Source organism: Heterodontus francisci, chromosome 47 (assembly GCF_036365525.1).
Source record: "Heterodontus francisci isolate sHetFra1 chromosome 47, sHetFra1.hap1, whole genome shotgun sequence".
NCBI lineage: Eukaryota > Metazoa > Chordata > Chondrichthyes > Heterodontiformes > Heterodontidae > Heterodontus > Heterodontus francisci.
This window is the reverse complement of record NC_090417.1, coordinates 8,324,082-8,339,008: the sequence shown is the minus strand read 5'-3', so window position 1 is coordinate 8,339,008 and position 14,927 is coordinate 8,324,082. Positions and strand designations below refer to the sequence as shown.

General features: G+C 43.3%; 1 protein-coding gene across 1 annotated transcript in view; it reads left to right on the top strand.

The window, feature by feature from the left end:
- Positions 1-13,896, top strand: part of polm (polymerase (DNA directed), mu) — a 35,379-nt gene extending 21,483 nt beyond the window's left edge. The window contains 4 exon segments of the mRNA XM_068022978.1: positions 1,243-1,345; positions 4,732-5,064; positions 10,156-10,239; positions 13,178-13,896. Coding sequence (XP_067879079.1) covers positions 1,243-1,345; positions 4,732-5,064; positions 10,156-10,239; positions 13,178-13,264 — 607 coding nt within the window. The 3' untranslated portion in view covers positions 13,265-13,896.
- Positions 13,897-14,927: the final 1,031 nt, after the last annotated feature.

Genomic DNA, 14,927 nt, shown 5'->3' with positions numbered 1-14,927 from the left:
TCAGCTCTGAGCTGAAGTTCCTCAAGCTGCAGTCACCTAATGCAGATGTGATTGCAGTGGATCACACTGGTATCCGCCAGCTCCCACATGCTACAATCAATCCTGCCATTTCTAGTGTTTTATTTCACAAATTAGTTTTCAAGTTTAGAAATATCACTGATAATTTGTAGCTATATTAAGTAGTTTAACTAGTTAACCTACAATTTTAATACAAAACGTGTATATTCCCCAGTACCAGTTTAAACTACTGCCCCAGCTTAGAAAGAAAAAAAAACTTAAAACTCGCCAACCAATCACCTACCTGCTCACCTAATTAATGCCTCTGGGCTTCAGTTCTCAGGTCTCACTGTCTCCGAACAGCACCTCCTCCCTCACTCTGCTGAATTCCGACATTTGCCAAATTCCTGAGTTAGGCAATCTGTCGAGCAGAGCTTTGTGCTACCAAAGAGCATTTTCTGAAAAGCATAGTTCTGCATATGCTGGAAATCTGAAATAAAACAGAAAATGCTGGAAATGCTAAGCAACTCTGGCAGCATCTATGGATAGAGAAATAGAGTTACCGTTTGAGGTCTGTGCCCATTTATCAGAATTTCTTTAGAATTTTCTTTCAGATTGTTATGGCTTAAAACCACATTGGGCAGTACATACTTAGTAAGCCATACAGGAGATGTCTTGTTTCAATTAATTGTAGTTTTCTGTGGATTAAATACTGCAGCAGTGCAACATTTTCCCAGCACATTGGTTCAGCAGTATCTCCTACTGCAGTTCCAGAAATGCAGACAGGATGCTGCTGCACCATGATCATCTGGTACTATGAGGACTATGGTGTGAAGAAGGATTGACAGACGAGTTGAGAACTGGGGAAAGTCATAAAATATACAACATACTTCCTTGCATTGTTTCAGAGATATCTGATTCATTTGGGTTGACAGAATTGTAACTCAAGTAAAGTTGAGCATTGCAGAAAATGAGAATTGGAAAATTAGATCATTTGGCATCATCATGAGAAGTGCTTTTCGTCACCAGCTCGTCAACGACAGACTTTGAGGTGGGAACCAAGCACTCTGCTGCATTAACCCAATCCTAAAGAAATGCATTTGAAAACACCACCACATTTCACTTAATTTTTTCACTGTGATACTGTATTCCTCCAGTACCTCCTTGGAAGAGGTTTTCCCATTTCATTTGTAGTATTTGTTTTCAAGTGGTTTGTGTTCACTCATAGAACATTCTGTCCTTCAGAGAGAAGGAGTCTGGCCACGATGTTGACTTTCTCATAAGTCACCCAGAGGAAGGCAAGGAAGAGGGTCTTATTCACCAAGTGATTAGTTGGATGGTCGCCCAGGTATGCATAGTACATTTCATTAAATCTGGCACTGTCCAAGACATTCTTTCGACTCTTAATTCTCTTCAACTTGGAAGTAGCTCAAAACTGATGTGATATATGTTAGACATGTTTATGGGGAGTAAGGTACAAAACTTGCTGCTAATAGTTCTGAAGCATTTAATATCTCTAGTACCTTTTTTTGATTTTATGAGTGAGCGCAAGCAAGGGCAGCCACATTCAAAGGGATAATGAAGCAGTGGTGTTGGAAGATGATGGTGTGGTCAACCGTATCGCAAGCTGCAGTGGTCAAGAAGGATGAGGAGTGTACTGAGTATGCCATGGTCACAGTCACAGAGGATGTCATTTGTTTCTTTCATTAGAACCTTTTCTGTACTGTAGCAGGGGCAGAAACCTGCGGAGCCATTTACTGTATCACCTGGAACGCTGGCCAGAAAGGCAAGTTGGATGGTCAGCAGCATAATGGGAATGGGGATCACCAGAACAGGAAGTGGGTCTCTTGGACAAGGTGGCTCCAAGAGGCCATGAGAGGAAATAGGAGAAAAGCTGGAGACTGATACGGTTCAAGGTGAAATTAGCAGGAAATTGTACAGTTCTGTCTTAGGTTACTGTCCCTCTGACTTTTCAGGAAGTAAGTGATGTTAATTTGTCATCTTCCATACGGTAGCATGTTTTACCTTGGGAAGCCAATTTGTGGGAAATTGGATGAATCAAGAGTGTTTTAAGCTTTGCCATGTGCTACTATCCCTATTTTTCTCCCTTTCCTGCCCATGCTACTAAGCTGTGCTGCATATCATATGCTGTGCTTACATTATCGAGACTCAATTCTAGAGGGGTGGAAGTTTAGTTAGATCTTGATTGTTAGATGTGTTTTGTCTCTTTCTCTCTTCCACTGAGTTCTTCAACAAACCTGAGTAAAAGAACTGACTGCTAGAGTACTCGCCAGGGGCCATCATTTTTGGTGTCTTCCGTAAACTCTGATGTCCCACTGTCTTTATTCCCTCTTCCAGAACCCCCTGCTGAAGCTGAATCATCGTATATGAAACCTTGGCATCCTGTTCGACCTTGAGCTGAGCTTCAAATGTGTCATCCTATATATCACCAGCGTCACTTATTGGCCTAGCACCATCCATAAATGCCAACCTGTTCAAAAGTTAGCTGTCGCAATATGGGCTCTTTCACACACTACTCTCCTTGCTGACCTACAATTTCTCCCTCTTACCCCAAAACATGAAGATTAAATCTTAGCTTCATATAACCTCCACAGCCTCATCATACCTTATCTCTCAGCATCCTCCAGCTTTACATTGTCTCTTTCATTTTTGGTCTTCTGACTCCTGCCATGTGTGTACCCTCACCTTTCTTTGTATTATCATTGGTGGCTAATCTCATTCTACCACCAATGATGAGATCTGGACTGTGTATCTTAGAACCACACTCGCAATAGGCCTTTGTCTTAGTAGCGATTTTGATGGAGTCATACAGAGGAACCCACAGAACACATTGCTTAGTCAGTTTCCTAATTAGTTTAATAGCCTAGACTTTGTTGTCAGCAGTAAAGAAATGGTGTTTGCTGTTCATCTCACTGATAGCTGTCCACAGAGTTTTCACTGGCTTTAAAGCGGGGATTTGCTCTCATCCAGTGTTTGATCCAGCGCGGCACCCTCAACAGGGCACCTGGGCAAGCTGAGAGAGCGAGCCTCTTTTTCCATCATACTGAAGAATCCTCACTAAGCCGCATAGGGAAGAGTTTTAACCAAACAAAAAGGGCTGGTCTGCGTCAGGTTGATGTTTCAAGTTTTAGAGATCTGATACCAACTCCAACCTACCTGCTTATGGCTTTAACTAAGACAGGAAGGTGGTTGGGCATCCAATTCCTTCCAAGGAGGCAGGTGGCACTTCAATTTGACAAGAAAGCTGCAAGCCTTATTGTTCAGCTTTTCAACTTTAACTGTGGTTGGATGGGTGTCCCAGGAACATCCTGGATCCATTGTGCATGCTTGAGCAATGCTGTAATCAGTGCTATTCTGCCCCTGAACCTGTACACAAGGACTCACCAGTATTCCTGCAGCAAAATCAGGGCCATTTTCATTGTTTTGTCCATGACTCTTGATATTAAAAATTCAATGATTTTCAAAATCTTTGCAATTTTAATGGATCTGTTAGAACAACAAAAAAGTAGATGGGAAAACTACAGGGGCGGCGCAGTGGTTAGCACCGCAGCCTCACAGCTCCAGCGACCCGGGTTCAATTCTGGGTACTGCCTGTGTGGAGTTTGCAAGTTCTCCCTGTGTCTGCGTGGGTTTTCTCTGGGTGCTCCGGTTTCCTCCCACAGCCAAAAGACTTGCAGGTTGGGAAGTTAATTGGCAATCATAAATTGCCCCTAGTATAGGTAGGTGGTAGGGAAATATAGGGACAGGTGGGGATGTGGTAGGAATATGGGATTAGTGTAGGATTAAGTATAAATGGGTGGTTGATGGTCGGCACAGACTCGGTGGGCCGAAGGACCTGTTTCAGTGCTGTATCTCTAAACTAAACTAAACTTGCAGGTACAGCAAGCAATGTGGAAGGCAAATGGTATGTTGGCCTTTATTGCAAGAGTATTTGAGCAGCAAAGCAGTCATGCTGCAATTGTATAGAACCTTGGTGAGACTGTGCCTGGAATATTGTGTACAGTTTTGGTTTCCTTATCGAAGGAAGGATATACTTGCCATAGAGGGAGTGCAACGAAGGTTCAGGAGACTAATCCCTGGGATGGTGGGATTGTCTTAATGAGGAGAGATTGAGGAGACTGGGCCTGTATTCTGTCGAGTCCAGAATGAGACGTGATCTCATTGAGGCGTACAAAATTCTTCTTGGGCTCAACTGGGGCTATGCAGTAAAGATGTTTCATCTGGTTGGGGGGTGCGGTCGAGAACCAGGGGGGACAGTCTTGGAATAAGAGTTAAATCAATTAGGAATGAGATGAGGCATTTCTTCACTCAGAGGGTAGCGTATCTTTGGAATTCTCTGCCCAGAGGGCTGTGGAAGCTCAGCCGTTGAATGTATTCAAGACAGAGATCAATAGATTTCTAGATGTGAAAGATATTGAGGGATGTGGGGATAGCGCTTTAAAATGGAGTTGAGGGAGAAGATCAGTCATGATCTAGTTGAATGGCTCAAAGGGCCACATGGCCTGCTCCTATTTCCTATGTTCCTCGTCTTTTAACATTTGTTAACTTTAATTGCTGCTTCACCTAGTTCTCTTTTTACCAGCAAGATCCTTGCACAATGAATGTTTATCAACTTGCAAGACACTTTTCATGCAGACAGCCTTTATAAGAGGAGAGAGAAACTCTGTGGAAAAGTAAACGTTAAGTTACAAGTTTGCTTTCCAATTATTTTAGGGTCTGATATTGTATGATGACATCACAGACAGCAGTTACCATAAATGGAAGAACAAGGAGCCTGAGATATTTGATCACTTCACAAAATGTTTTTCTATCTTCAAACTGAAGAAGGGAATGGTAAATAATCTAGAACCTAACAAAACAAGCAATCGTGACTCTTTGACTGCGATTGAGACCAGGGGAATTGGACTTGCTGGTCATGCAGCGACGACTCAGCGTGTAACTGCTGCTGCAGTAAAGGATAAGCATTGGAAGGCTGTGAGAGTGGATCTGGTCATTGCCCCCTTCAGCCAGTATGCTTATGCCTTATTGGGATGGACAGGTTCACGGGTAAGTAGACTTAAGTACAGCAAGATGCAACTATTGTACAATGCACAAATTAAATACCAAAGCTCTAAAAATTTGAATGACACAACTGGTCAATTAGCAACTGAATAAGACCAGTGAACATTTTGGATCAATCCGCTTTATTCGAGTTGACAAAGGCTTTTGATTCAAAACAGTCGGTCTTTTTTTAGATACTGATAGACATGCTCTTTATTTCCAGCATTTTCAATTTTACTGCCTGTGAAAACTGTGGTGTTATATGTATGATCGTGTTTGCACAGGTAGTGAAGGATATTCTTAACATTAAACCTATTTAAATATTATCAGCTTCGATCAGATGGGAGTACTAAAATAAAAGCAAAATACTGCAGATGCTGGAAATCTGAAATAAAAACAAGAAACGCTGGAAATACTCAGCAGGTCTGGCAGCATCTGCGGAGAGAGAAGCAGTGTTAAAGTTTCAGGTCAGTGACCCTTCTTCAGAACTGGCAGATATAAGAAATGTAAAAGATTTTAAGCAAGTAAAGCGGGGGTGGGGCAAGAGATAACAAAAGAGAAGGTGTTGATAGGACAAGGTCACAGAATAGCTGACCAGAAGGTCATGGAGCAAAGGCAAACAATATGTTAATGGTGTGCTGAAAGACACACCAGTGGTGCAGTGGTTAGCACCGCAGCCTCGCAGCTCCAGCGACCCGGGTTCAGTTCTGGGTACTGCCTGTGCGGAGTTTGCAAGTTCTCCCTGTGACCGTGTGGGTTTCCGCCGGGTGCTCCCGTTTCCTCCCACAGCCAAAGACTTGCAGGTTGATACGTAAACTGGCCATTGTAAATTGCCCCTAGTGTAGGTAGGTGGTAGGAGAATTGAGGGAAGGTGGGGATGTGGTAGGGAATATGGGATTAATGTCGGATTAGTATAAATGGGTGGTTGATGGTCGGCACAGACTCGGTGGGCTGAAGGGCCTGTTTGAGTGCTGTATCTCTCTATGACAAAGCATTCCGACAGGGTGTTAATGGACTGAAAACTGAACAGCCACAAGCACAAACATGAAAAAAACACAGTGGGTAGGCACAGTAGAAACAAACTGAACAAAATAAAATAAACACAAAAAATACCGACATCTACCTTGTAGAGGCTCAGCGCCAACTCTCAAACACTTCTTCCTACTTCCCTCGGACCATGACCCCACTACCGAACATCAAGCGACTGTCCACAGGACTGTCACTGACCTCATCTCCTCTGGAGATCTTCCCTCTACAGCTTCCAACCACATAGTCCCGCAACCCGGACAGCCTGCTTCTACCTCCTTCCCAAAATCCACAAACAGGACTGTCCCGGCAGACCCATTGTTTCATCCTGTTCCTGCCCCACTAAACTTATTTCTTCCGATCTTGGCTCTAACTTTTCTCCCCTGGTTCAGTCTCTTCCCACCTACATCCATGACTCTTCTGACGCCCTACTCATTTTGACAATTTCCAGTTTCCTTGCCCCAACTGCCGCCTCTTCACTATGGATGTCCAATCTCTCTACACCTCCACCCTGCACCAGGACGGTTTGAGGGCTCTCCGCTTCTTCCTTGAGCAGAGGCCCAGCCAGTCCCCACCCACCGCCACCCTCCTCAGCCTGGCTGAACCTGTTCTCACATCGAACAACTTCTCCTTCAACCCCACTCACTTCCTTCAAGTAAAAGGTGTTGCTTTGGGTACCTGCATGGGTCCCAGTTATGCCTGTCTTTTTGTGGGATATGTCGAACATTCCTTGTTCCAGTCCTACTTAGGCCCCCCCCCCCAAACTCTTTTTCCGGTACATTGATGACTATATTGGTTCCGTTTCCTGCTCCCGCTCCGAACTGGAAACCTTTATCAACTTTGCGTCTAATTTCCACCCTTCTCTCACCTTTACATGGTCCATCTCTGACACTTCCCTCCCCTTCCTCAACTTCTCTCTCTCCGTCTTTGGGGATAGGCTGTCTACTAATATTCATTATAAGCTCATCGACTCCCACAGCTACCTCGACTACACTTCTTCACATCCTGCCTCCTGTAAGGACTCCATTCCATTCTCCTCGTTTCTCTATCACCGACGCATCTGCTCTGATGATGCAACCTTCCACAATATCACCTCTGACATGTCTTCCTTTTTCCTCAACTGAGGATTTCCCCCTACTGTGGTTGACCGGGCCCTCAACTGTGTCCGGCCCATTTTCCACACATCTACCCTCACCCTTTTCCCTCCCTCCCAGAACCCTGACAGGGTTCCCCTTGTCCTCACTTTCCACCCCATCAACCTCCATATCCAAAGGATCATCCTCTGCCATTTCCGCCACCTCCAGCGTGATGCCACTACCAAAGGCATCTTTCCCTCCCTTCCCCTGTCAGCATTCCGAAGGGATCGTTCCCTCTGTGACAATCTGGTCCACTCCTCCATTACCCCCACCACCTCGTCCCCTTCCCATGGCACCTTCCCCAACAATCGCAGGAGGTATAATACCTGCCCATTTACTTCCTCTGTCCTCACTATCTAAGGCCCCAAACACTCCTTTCAGGTGAAACAGCAATTAACTTGTACTTCTTTCAATGTAGTATACTGTATTCACTGCTCACAATGCGTACATTGGGGAGACCAAACTATGACTGGGTGACCGCTTTGCGGAACACCTGCGCTCAGTCCGAAAGCATGACCCCGAGTTCCGTTTACTGGCCATTTCAACACACCCCCCCCCTGCTCTCATGCTCACACCTCTGTCCTGGGATTGCTGCAGTGTTCCAGTGAACATGAACGCAAGCTTGAGGAACAGCATCTCATTTACCGATTTGGCACACTACAGCCTGCCGGACTGAACATTGAGTTCAGTAATTTCAGAGCATGATGGGCCCTCCATTTTACTTTGATTTTTCGTTATTCTTTTTTGTCCTGATTTATTTGATAGCTGAGGTAACAGGACATTATTTTAGTTTGTTCAGTTTGTTTCTACTGTGCCTACCCACTGTTTTTTTTCATGTTTGTGCTTGTGGCTGTTCAGTTTTCAGTCCATTAACACCCTATCCGTACTCATGCTTTGTCTTTCAGCACACCATTAACAAATGGTTTGCCTTTGCTCCATGACCTTTTGGTCAGCTATTCGGTGACCTTGTCCTATCAACACCTCTTTTGTTATCTCTTGCCCCACCCCCGCTTTACTTGCTTAAAAGCTTTTACATTTCTTCTATCTGCCAGTTCTGAAGAAGGGTCACTGAACTGAAACGTTAACTCTGCTTCTCTCTCCACAGATGCTGCCAGACTTGCTGAGTATTTCCAGCGTTTCTTCTTTTTATTTAAGATGGGAGTGCTCTTGCTTCTGACCCACAAGATTTTGGGTTCAAGAGTCACTATGGATTGAGGTGGATAATCTAGGTTAACACTCTATTTGATAACTACATTCAGATGAGTCACTTTTCTTGTAAGACATGAAACCAGGGTCCCATTTGCCTGTTCATTGAACCACAACAATCTTCTGACACTGTTTGAAGAGTAGGTTGTCCAAGTATACTGGCCAACATTTCCCTCACAAATATCAGCAAGCAAATTATCTGGTGATTCATTCATTTGCTGGTTATGGGACCTTGCTGTCTGCAAGTTAGCTGCCGATTTTTCCCCCCCTATGGAACAAAGAAGTTCAAATAACTTAAGGCCTTCCATCAGGGGTGCAGCAACAAGGATCCTCTTAGGTCTGAGAATAGCAGTATAGCAGTAGAAGGTTTCTTCCAATATTCAGGATTTCTTAAACCCAGGAGGCTCCAGTACAGCTTGATGCAGAGGTTCTTCAGAGACAGGAGGCAATAGGAATCTGCCACATTTGAAATACAGGGTTTTTTTCTTGAGATGCAGGATTCCTTTACAGAGAGATAATACTTTTTCTGGGTTTTCTTCTGATCTCCAGGCAGGTCAAAATAATATTTCAAATGCCTGCTGTTTGTCCAAACTCACTGGCTTCTTAAAGTTCAAAACTGAAACTAAAACCGTCCATAAACAAGTCACATGCACAGTCATTATTCTTTCTTGTCATCACAGAGGGTAGCTCTGAGGTCAACCCCCTGCTGGTTTCCTTGAATTAACTGTATTCCAGTCTTTGTTTACCGGTTCAGCTTTATTGAACTTCCTTTCAAAACATCCATAAAGTTAAATGTCAACTGAAATCCTTGGTACAGTTTTTACAAACACGGAATCCTAATTTTTAATACAAAAAAAATGCTTGTTACAGAATGAAAAGCTAAGCAGAATACTCCTGGCAGCTAAGGATTTCTTCCAGTTCAACAGAGAGAAGATGGAAGCTATTATCTTCAGTCTTCGCCACAAACTGGATACCCTTGACATAAATTCCATTCCCTCCCAAACACCTGTTGGAGGCGCAAACAGATTTCGCAATCTCTACATCCTATTGAAGTCTGAATTGAGCTTTCAATCCCACATCCTCTCAGCGCAAAGCCTGCCTACTTCCACCTCAACTACTCCTTGTGGTAGCAAGTTCCATAGCATTTTATACATAAAAATTTCTGCACACATTTAAAATTCCATATTATAACTCTCCCACACACCCCCAATGACTTAACTGGTTGACTGAATAGCTGAGCCAGGAAAGTCCTGGCTTGTCCTGATTTACTTGATAGCTGAGGTAACAGGACATTACAATTGGTGTCAGCACCCCTGGAGTAGGGATCAGCAAAACAGCCAGGGGTTTCCACTCCTCATTATATGCACAACTCCTGTAAGAAGTGTGCCGAGATGAATATGTGGGCTTTGCTGATTTGTCCTTGCAGTTGAGTAGCCTGCTGACCGACTTAGTCGATGCTCACAATTGACTGGTCATTTGAGTGATGTATGGGAAGGCACCTGACAACCTTGGAACCTTATACCAGCAAGAGTCCAAGGCTTTAAATGAGGAAGTGGAAAATTTGGTTGGCGTGGGGGTGGGTGGGGGTGGGGGGGAGGTTGAAGAGTGTAAAATACATCCAGTAGAAATGCAGAAAAATAGAGATCGAAATCCATTCACTTAGAGCAAAACTCTTCTGTTTGACTTGGTTTCAGTGACTTGGTTTCTTGTTTATTCTGATGTTCTTTAGCTCTTTGAACGAGACCTACGCAGATACGCTAAGCACTTGAAGCATATGAGTTTGAACAGCCATTCTTTGTTTGATAATAAACAGGTAGAAATAAATTGAATTCCTTGGCTCTCAGTCTACCAAACAATCATGATGTGAAATCCATTCAGATATCCGTAAAATGCTGTGACTGTTAGATCAGTACAGGCATGCTGGGCTGACTGGCCTCCTGCTGTGCGTTTTGATTCCAAGTAATAGTGTATCATGCAATTCCTTGTGGTGTCCTTAATTTTTCAGCAATACTGTGTGATGTGAGCCACAACAATTTAAAGGTTGGCAGTCTGCTCCCATGCATTTTCCATGTTGCTCTTGGAGATGATGACTCATTCTCCAATTTAGAAAAAAATACATTTCATCCCTACCTGAAGAAATAACCTACCATATAATCCAAGTAATAAAGAACTCAAAATGTAGGAAACTGTAATCTTTCGTTCATTCCTTCACTTTCACTGAGTCAGAATCCTGGATCTCCCTGCCTAACAGCACTGCACCAGTTCAAGAACGTGGCTCACCATCACCTTCTCAAGGGCAATTGGGAATGGGCAATAAATGCTGGCCTTTCCAGCGACACTCAAGTTCCATGAATGAATACGAAAAATCAACTGGATATGGCGGTAATATGCCAACACACTGCACTAATTCTCTGGATTCTGAGTGGATTTCCCTTTTTGAAGTTATGTTCAGAGTATAACACTGTAAAACTGAAGTTACTTTAGTTGTGCTGATGGTATGATTGTTTAATAACTTAAGTTTTCTATTTATCACAGAATTGTTACAGCGAAAAGGAGGCCATTTGGCCCAAGATGCCTGCACTGGCTTTCCGAATGAGCAATTCACCTCGTGCCATTCCCCCCACCTTCCCCTCGCAACCCTGCACATTCATTCTTTTCGTATAATAGTCTAATTCCAATTTGAATGCTTAAATTGAACCTGCCTCCACCACACACTCAGGCAGTGCATTCCAGATCTTAACCACTAGCTGTGAGAAAAAGATTTTCCTCATGTAGGTTTTGCTTCTTGTAACAATTACTTTAAATCTGTGCCCTCTCGTTCTTGATCCTTTCACAAGTGGGAACAGTTTCTCCCTATCTACTCTGCCCAGACCCCTTATAATTTTGAATACCTTTATCAAATCTCCTCTCAGCCTTCTCTTCAAGGAAAACAGTCCCAACTATTTATCTCCATAACTCAAATTCCTAATCCCTAGAATCAGTCTCATGGATCTTTTCTGCACCTTCTCCAACACCTTCATATCCTATATAAAGAACAAAGAACAGTACAGCACAGGAACAGGCCATTCGGCCCTCCAAGCCTGCGCCGATCTTGATGCCTGCCTAAACTAAAACCTTCTGCACTTCCGGGTACCGTATCCCTCTATTCTCATCCTATTCATGTATTTGTCAAGATGCTTCTTTAACGTCGCTATCGTACCTGCTTCCACCACCTCCCCCGGCAGCAAGTTCCAGGCACTCTCCACCCTCTGTGTAAAGAACTTGCCTTGCACATCTCCTCCAAACTTTGCCCCTCGCACCTTAAACCTATGTCCCCTAGTAACTGACTCTTCCACCCTGGGAAAAAGCTTCCGACTATCTACTCTATCCATGCCGCTCATAACTTTGTAAACCTCTATCATGTCGCCCCTCCACCTCCGTCGTTCCAGTGAAAACAATCCGAGTTTATCCAACCTCTCCTCATAGCTAATGCCCTCCAGACCAGGCAACATCCTGGTAAACCTCTTCTGTACCCTCTCCAAAGCCTCCACGTCCTTCTGGTAGTGTGGCGACCAGAATTGCACGCAATATTCTAAGTGTGGCCTAACTAAAGTTCTGCACAGCTGCAGCATGACTTGCCAATTTTTATATTCAATGCCCCGACCGATGAAGGCAAGCATGCCGTATGCCTTCTTGACTGCCTTATCTACCTGCATTGCCACTTTCAGTGACCTGTGGACCTGTACGCCCAGATCTCTCTGCCTGTCAATACTCCGAAGGGTTCTGCCATTTACTGTATACATCCCACCTGCATTAGATCTTCCAAAATGCATTACCTCACATTTGTTCGGATTAAACTCCATCTGTCATTTCTCCGCCCAAGTCTCCAACCGATCTATATCCTCCTGTATCCTCTGACAATCCTCATCACTATCCGCAACTCCACCAACCTTTGTGTTGTTCGCAAACTTACTAATCAGACCGGCTACATTTTCCTCCAAATCATTTAAATATACTACAAACAGCAAAGGTCCCAGCACTGATCCCTGCGGAACACCACTAGTCACAGACCTCCATTCAGAAAAGCACCCTTCCACTGCTACCCTCTGTCTTCTGTGACCGAGCCAGTTCTGTATCCATCTTGCCAGCTCACCTCTGATCCCGTGTGACTTCACCTTTTGTACCAGTCTGCCATGAGGGACCTTGTCAAAGGCTTTACTGAAGTCCATGTAGACAACATCCACTGCCCTTCCTTTATCAATCATCTTTGTCACTTCCTCAAAAAACTCAATCAAGTTAGTGAGACAAGTTAGTGAACATTTTCTTCTTTTCTGTCAGCTATGACAGTTGGTATCACTCTCTCGCCTCTTATTGTTGTGGATCTAGACACATGAGCACAAAATCTAGGCTGACATTCTAGTGCAGTAGTGAGGGAATGCGACACTGTTGGAGGTGCTGTCTTACTGATGAGATGTTAAACCAAAGACCTATTTGCACTGTCTGGTAGGCCTAAAAGATTCCGAATACTATTTTGAACAAGAGCAGGCCCTGGCCAATGTTTATCCTTCAGTCAACATCACTAAACTACAGATTATCTAGTCATTAGCATGTTTGTGGGAGCTTGCTGTGTGCAAAGTGGCTGCCACGTTGCCTACATTACAATAGTGACTACACTTGAGAAGTACTTCATTGGCTGTAAAGTGCTTTGAGATGTCCTGAGGTTGTGCAAGGAATTATATTAATGCAAGTCTTTCTTTTCTTCCTCATTTCAGAATAAATATTTGCCAGCTGCGACTGAAGAAGAGATCTTTGCACATCTGGAATTGGATTACATAGCACCTCAGGAAAGGAATGCTTAAACACAATTTAAGTCGCCGAAGTACAGAGAATAAATTGTTAGGACACCTTGGGGGATAAACACCCTCTTGCAAAATGTCTGTTGGCCATTATTCACTGATATACGACACCTCGGTAAAAGCTGGCTATTCACTCATGATTGAAAAAATAGGAAACAGTCCAATAATGATTTTCTGTGGTGCATAATTATAACACACCTCTCAAAAGTGATTTATTTATGTTTGGTTCTGTGTGGCTTAGAGATTTCCTGGACAGTGTGTTGTGGAATCGATAAGTTATATGTTGATGGAATAAGTATTCATTTGTTTAGCATCCTTTGAAGTTTCTATATGATACATGCATGTGGACATGTATGTCAATGGCACAGTTGTTGCACTCTTGCTTCTGAGTCAGAAGCTTGTGGGCTCACATTCTACTGTAGAGATTTGAGCCCAAAATCTCGGCTGAAACAGAGGGAGTGCTGCATTGTCGGAGGTGCCATCTTTTGAGATGAGACTTTAAGCCAAGGCTCCATCTGCCCTCCGGATGGATGTAAAAGATCTCAAGGTGCTGTTCGAAAAACAGCAGGAAGGTTCCCCTTGGTGTCCTGGTCAATATTTACCAAATATCACTAAATAAACAAGATATTATCTCATTGCTGTTTGTGGAATCTTACAATGTGTCACATTTCCTACATCACAATGGTGACTCTGCTTTAAGTACTTCTTTGGCTGAAAAGCACTTTACAATGTTGTTAGATCATGAATGGCACTATATAAATGCAAGTGATTTTTGACACGGACTGTCTTGCTGTAAGCAGTCTAGTATCAACATGTAACATGCATGCTCGCTCAAAGGAAATTTCTGTCCGTTTGCCTTTGTTTTGCTGTGAAATTTGGAAGCAGTTTTAATTGCAGTGTTGGCATCATAACTGAGATTTACCATTCTCTTGTCAGCATCCACATGGCTGAAATGGTGCTGGAAATAGAGTCAATAACAACATTCGAAAATAAATTTCATCAACACTTAAAGTTGAAAAATGTATAGGGCTACGGCGCAAGAGCAGACATTGGGACTAATTGGATAGATCTGTCTAAGAACAAGCACAGGGGGCTGAATGGTGTTCTGGGCTGTAGCATTTTTTATGGATGTGTGGTTGACATTATTTATATACAGCATAGTGGTTTATAGGTTCTTTAATTTTCCTGAAATGTTCATAATTTTTTCTACACTTTTTTTTTTGCCATTTTTCTCCTTCCCTCCAGATGTCTCCTGTTACATCATTCTTCTGGGAACCTTGAAGGTGAGTGTTGACAGGCTATCAATTCACAGCGGCATTACTTTGGAGTATGATAATTATCCACACGCGACAGACATGCATTTCTGGCAGAGTTTGCATGATAGTGATGAAGAATAGTAACCTTGACGAAATTTTTCTCCTCTCGTTCCCCATTATGCCAACAGCGCTGACCCCAACTGAGATCAGATAAATCCACACAGAGAATCAAACTTAGATTCTTCTTCATTGTGGCTAAGCTACTCAGTGTCTGAAAAGCTCAGTAAGCCACTGGGACCCTGAGAACGGTCTTAATAACAGACATACCATTTTAAAATACTGCTTTGGTAAAAGATTTAATTGAGTGCGCAAGGTTTATAAGTCATATTCAAAATCTGCTCTGCCCTAAA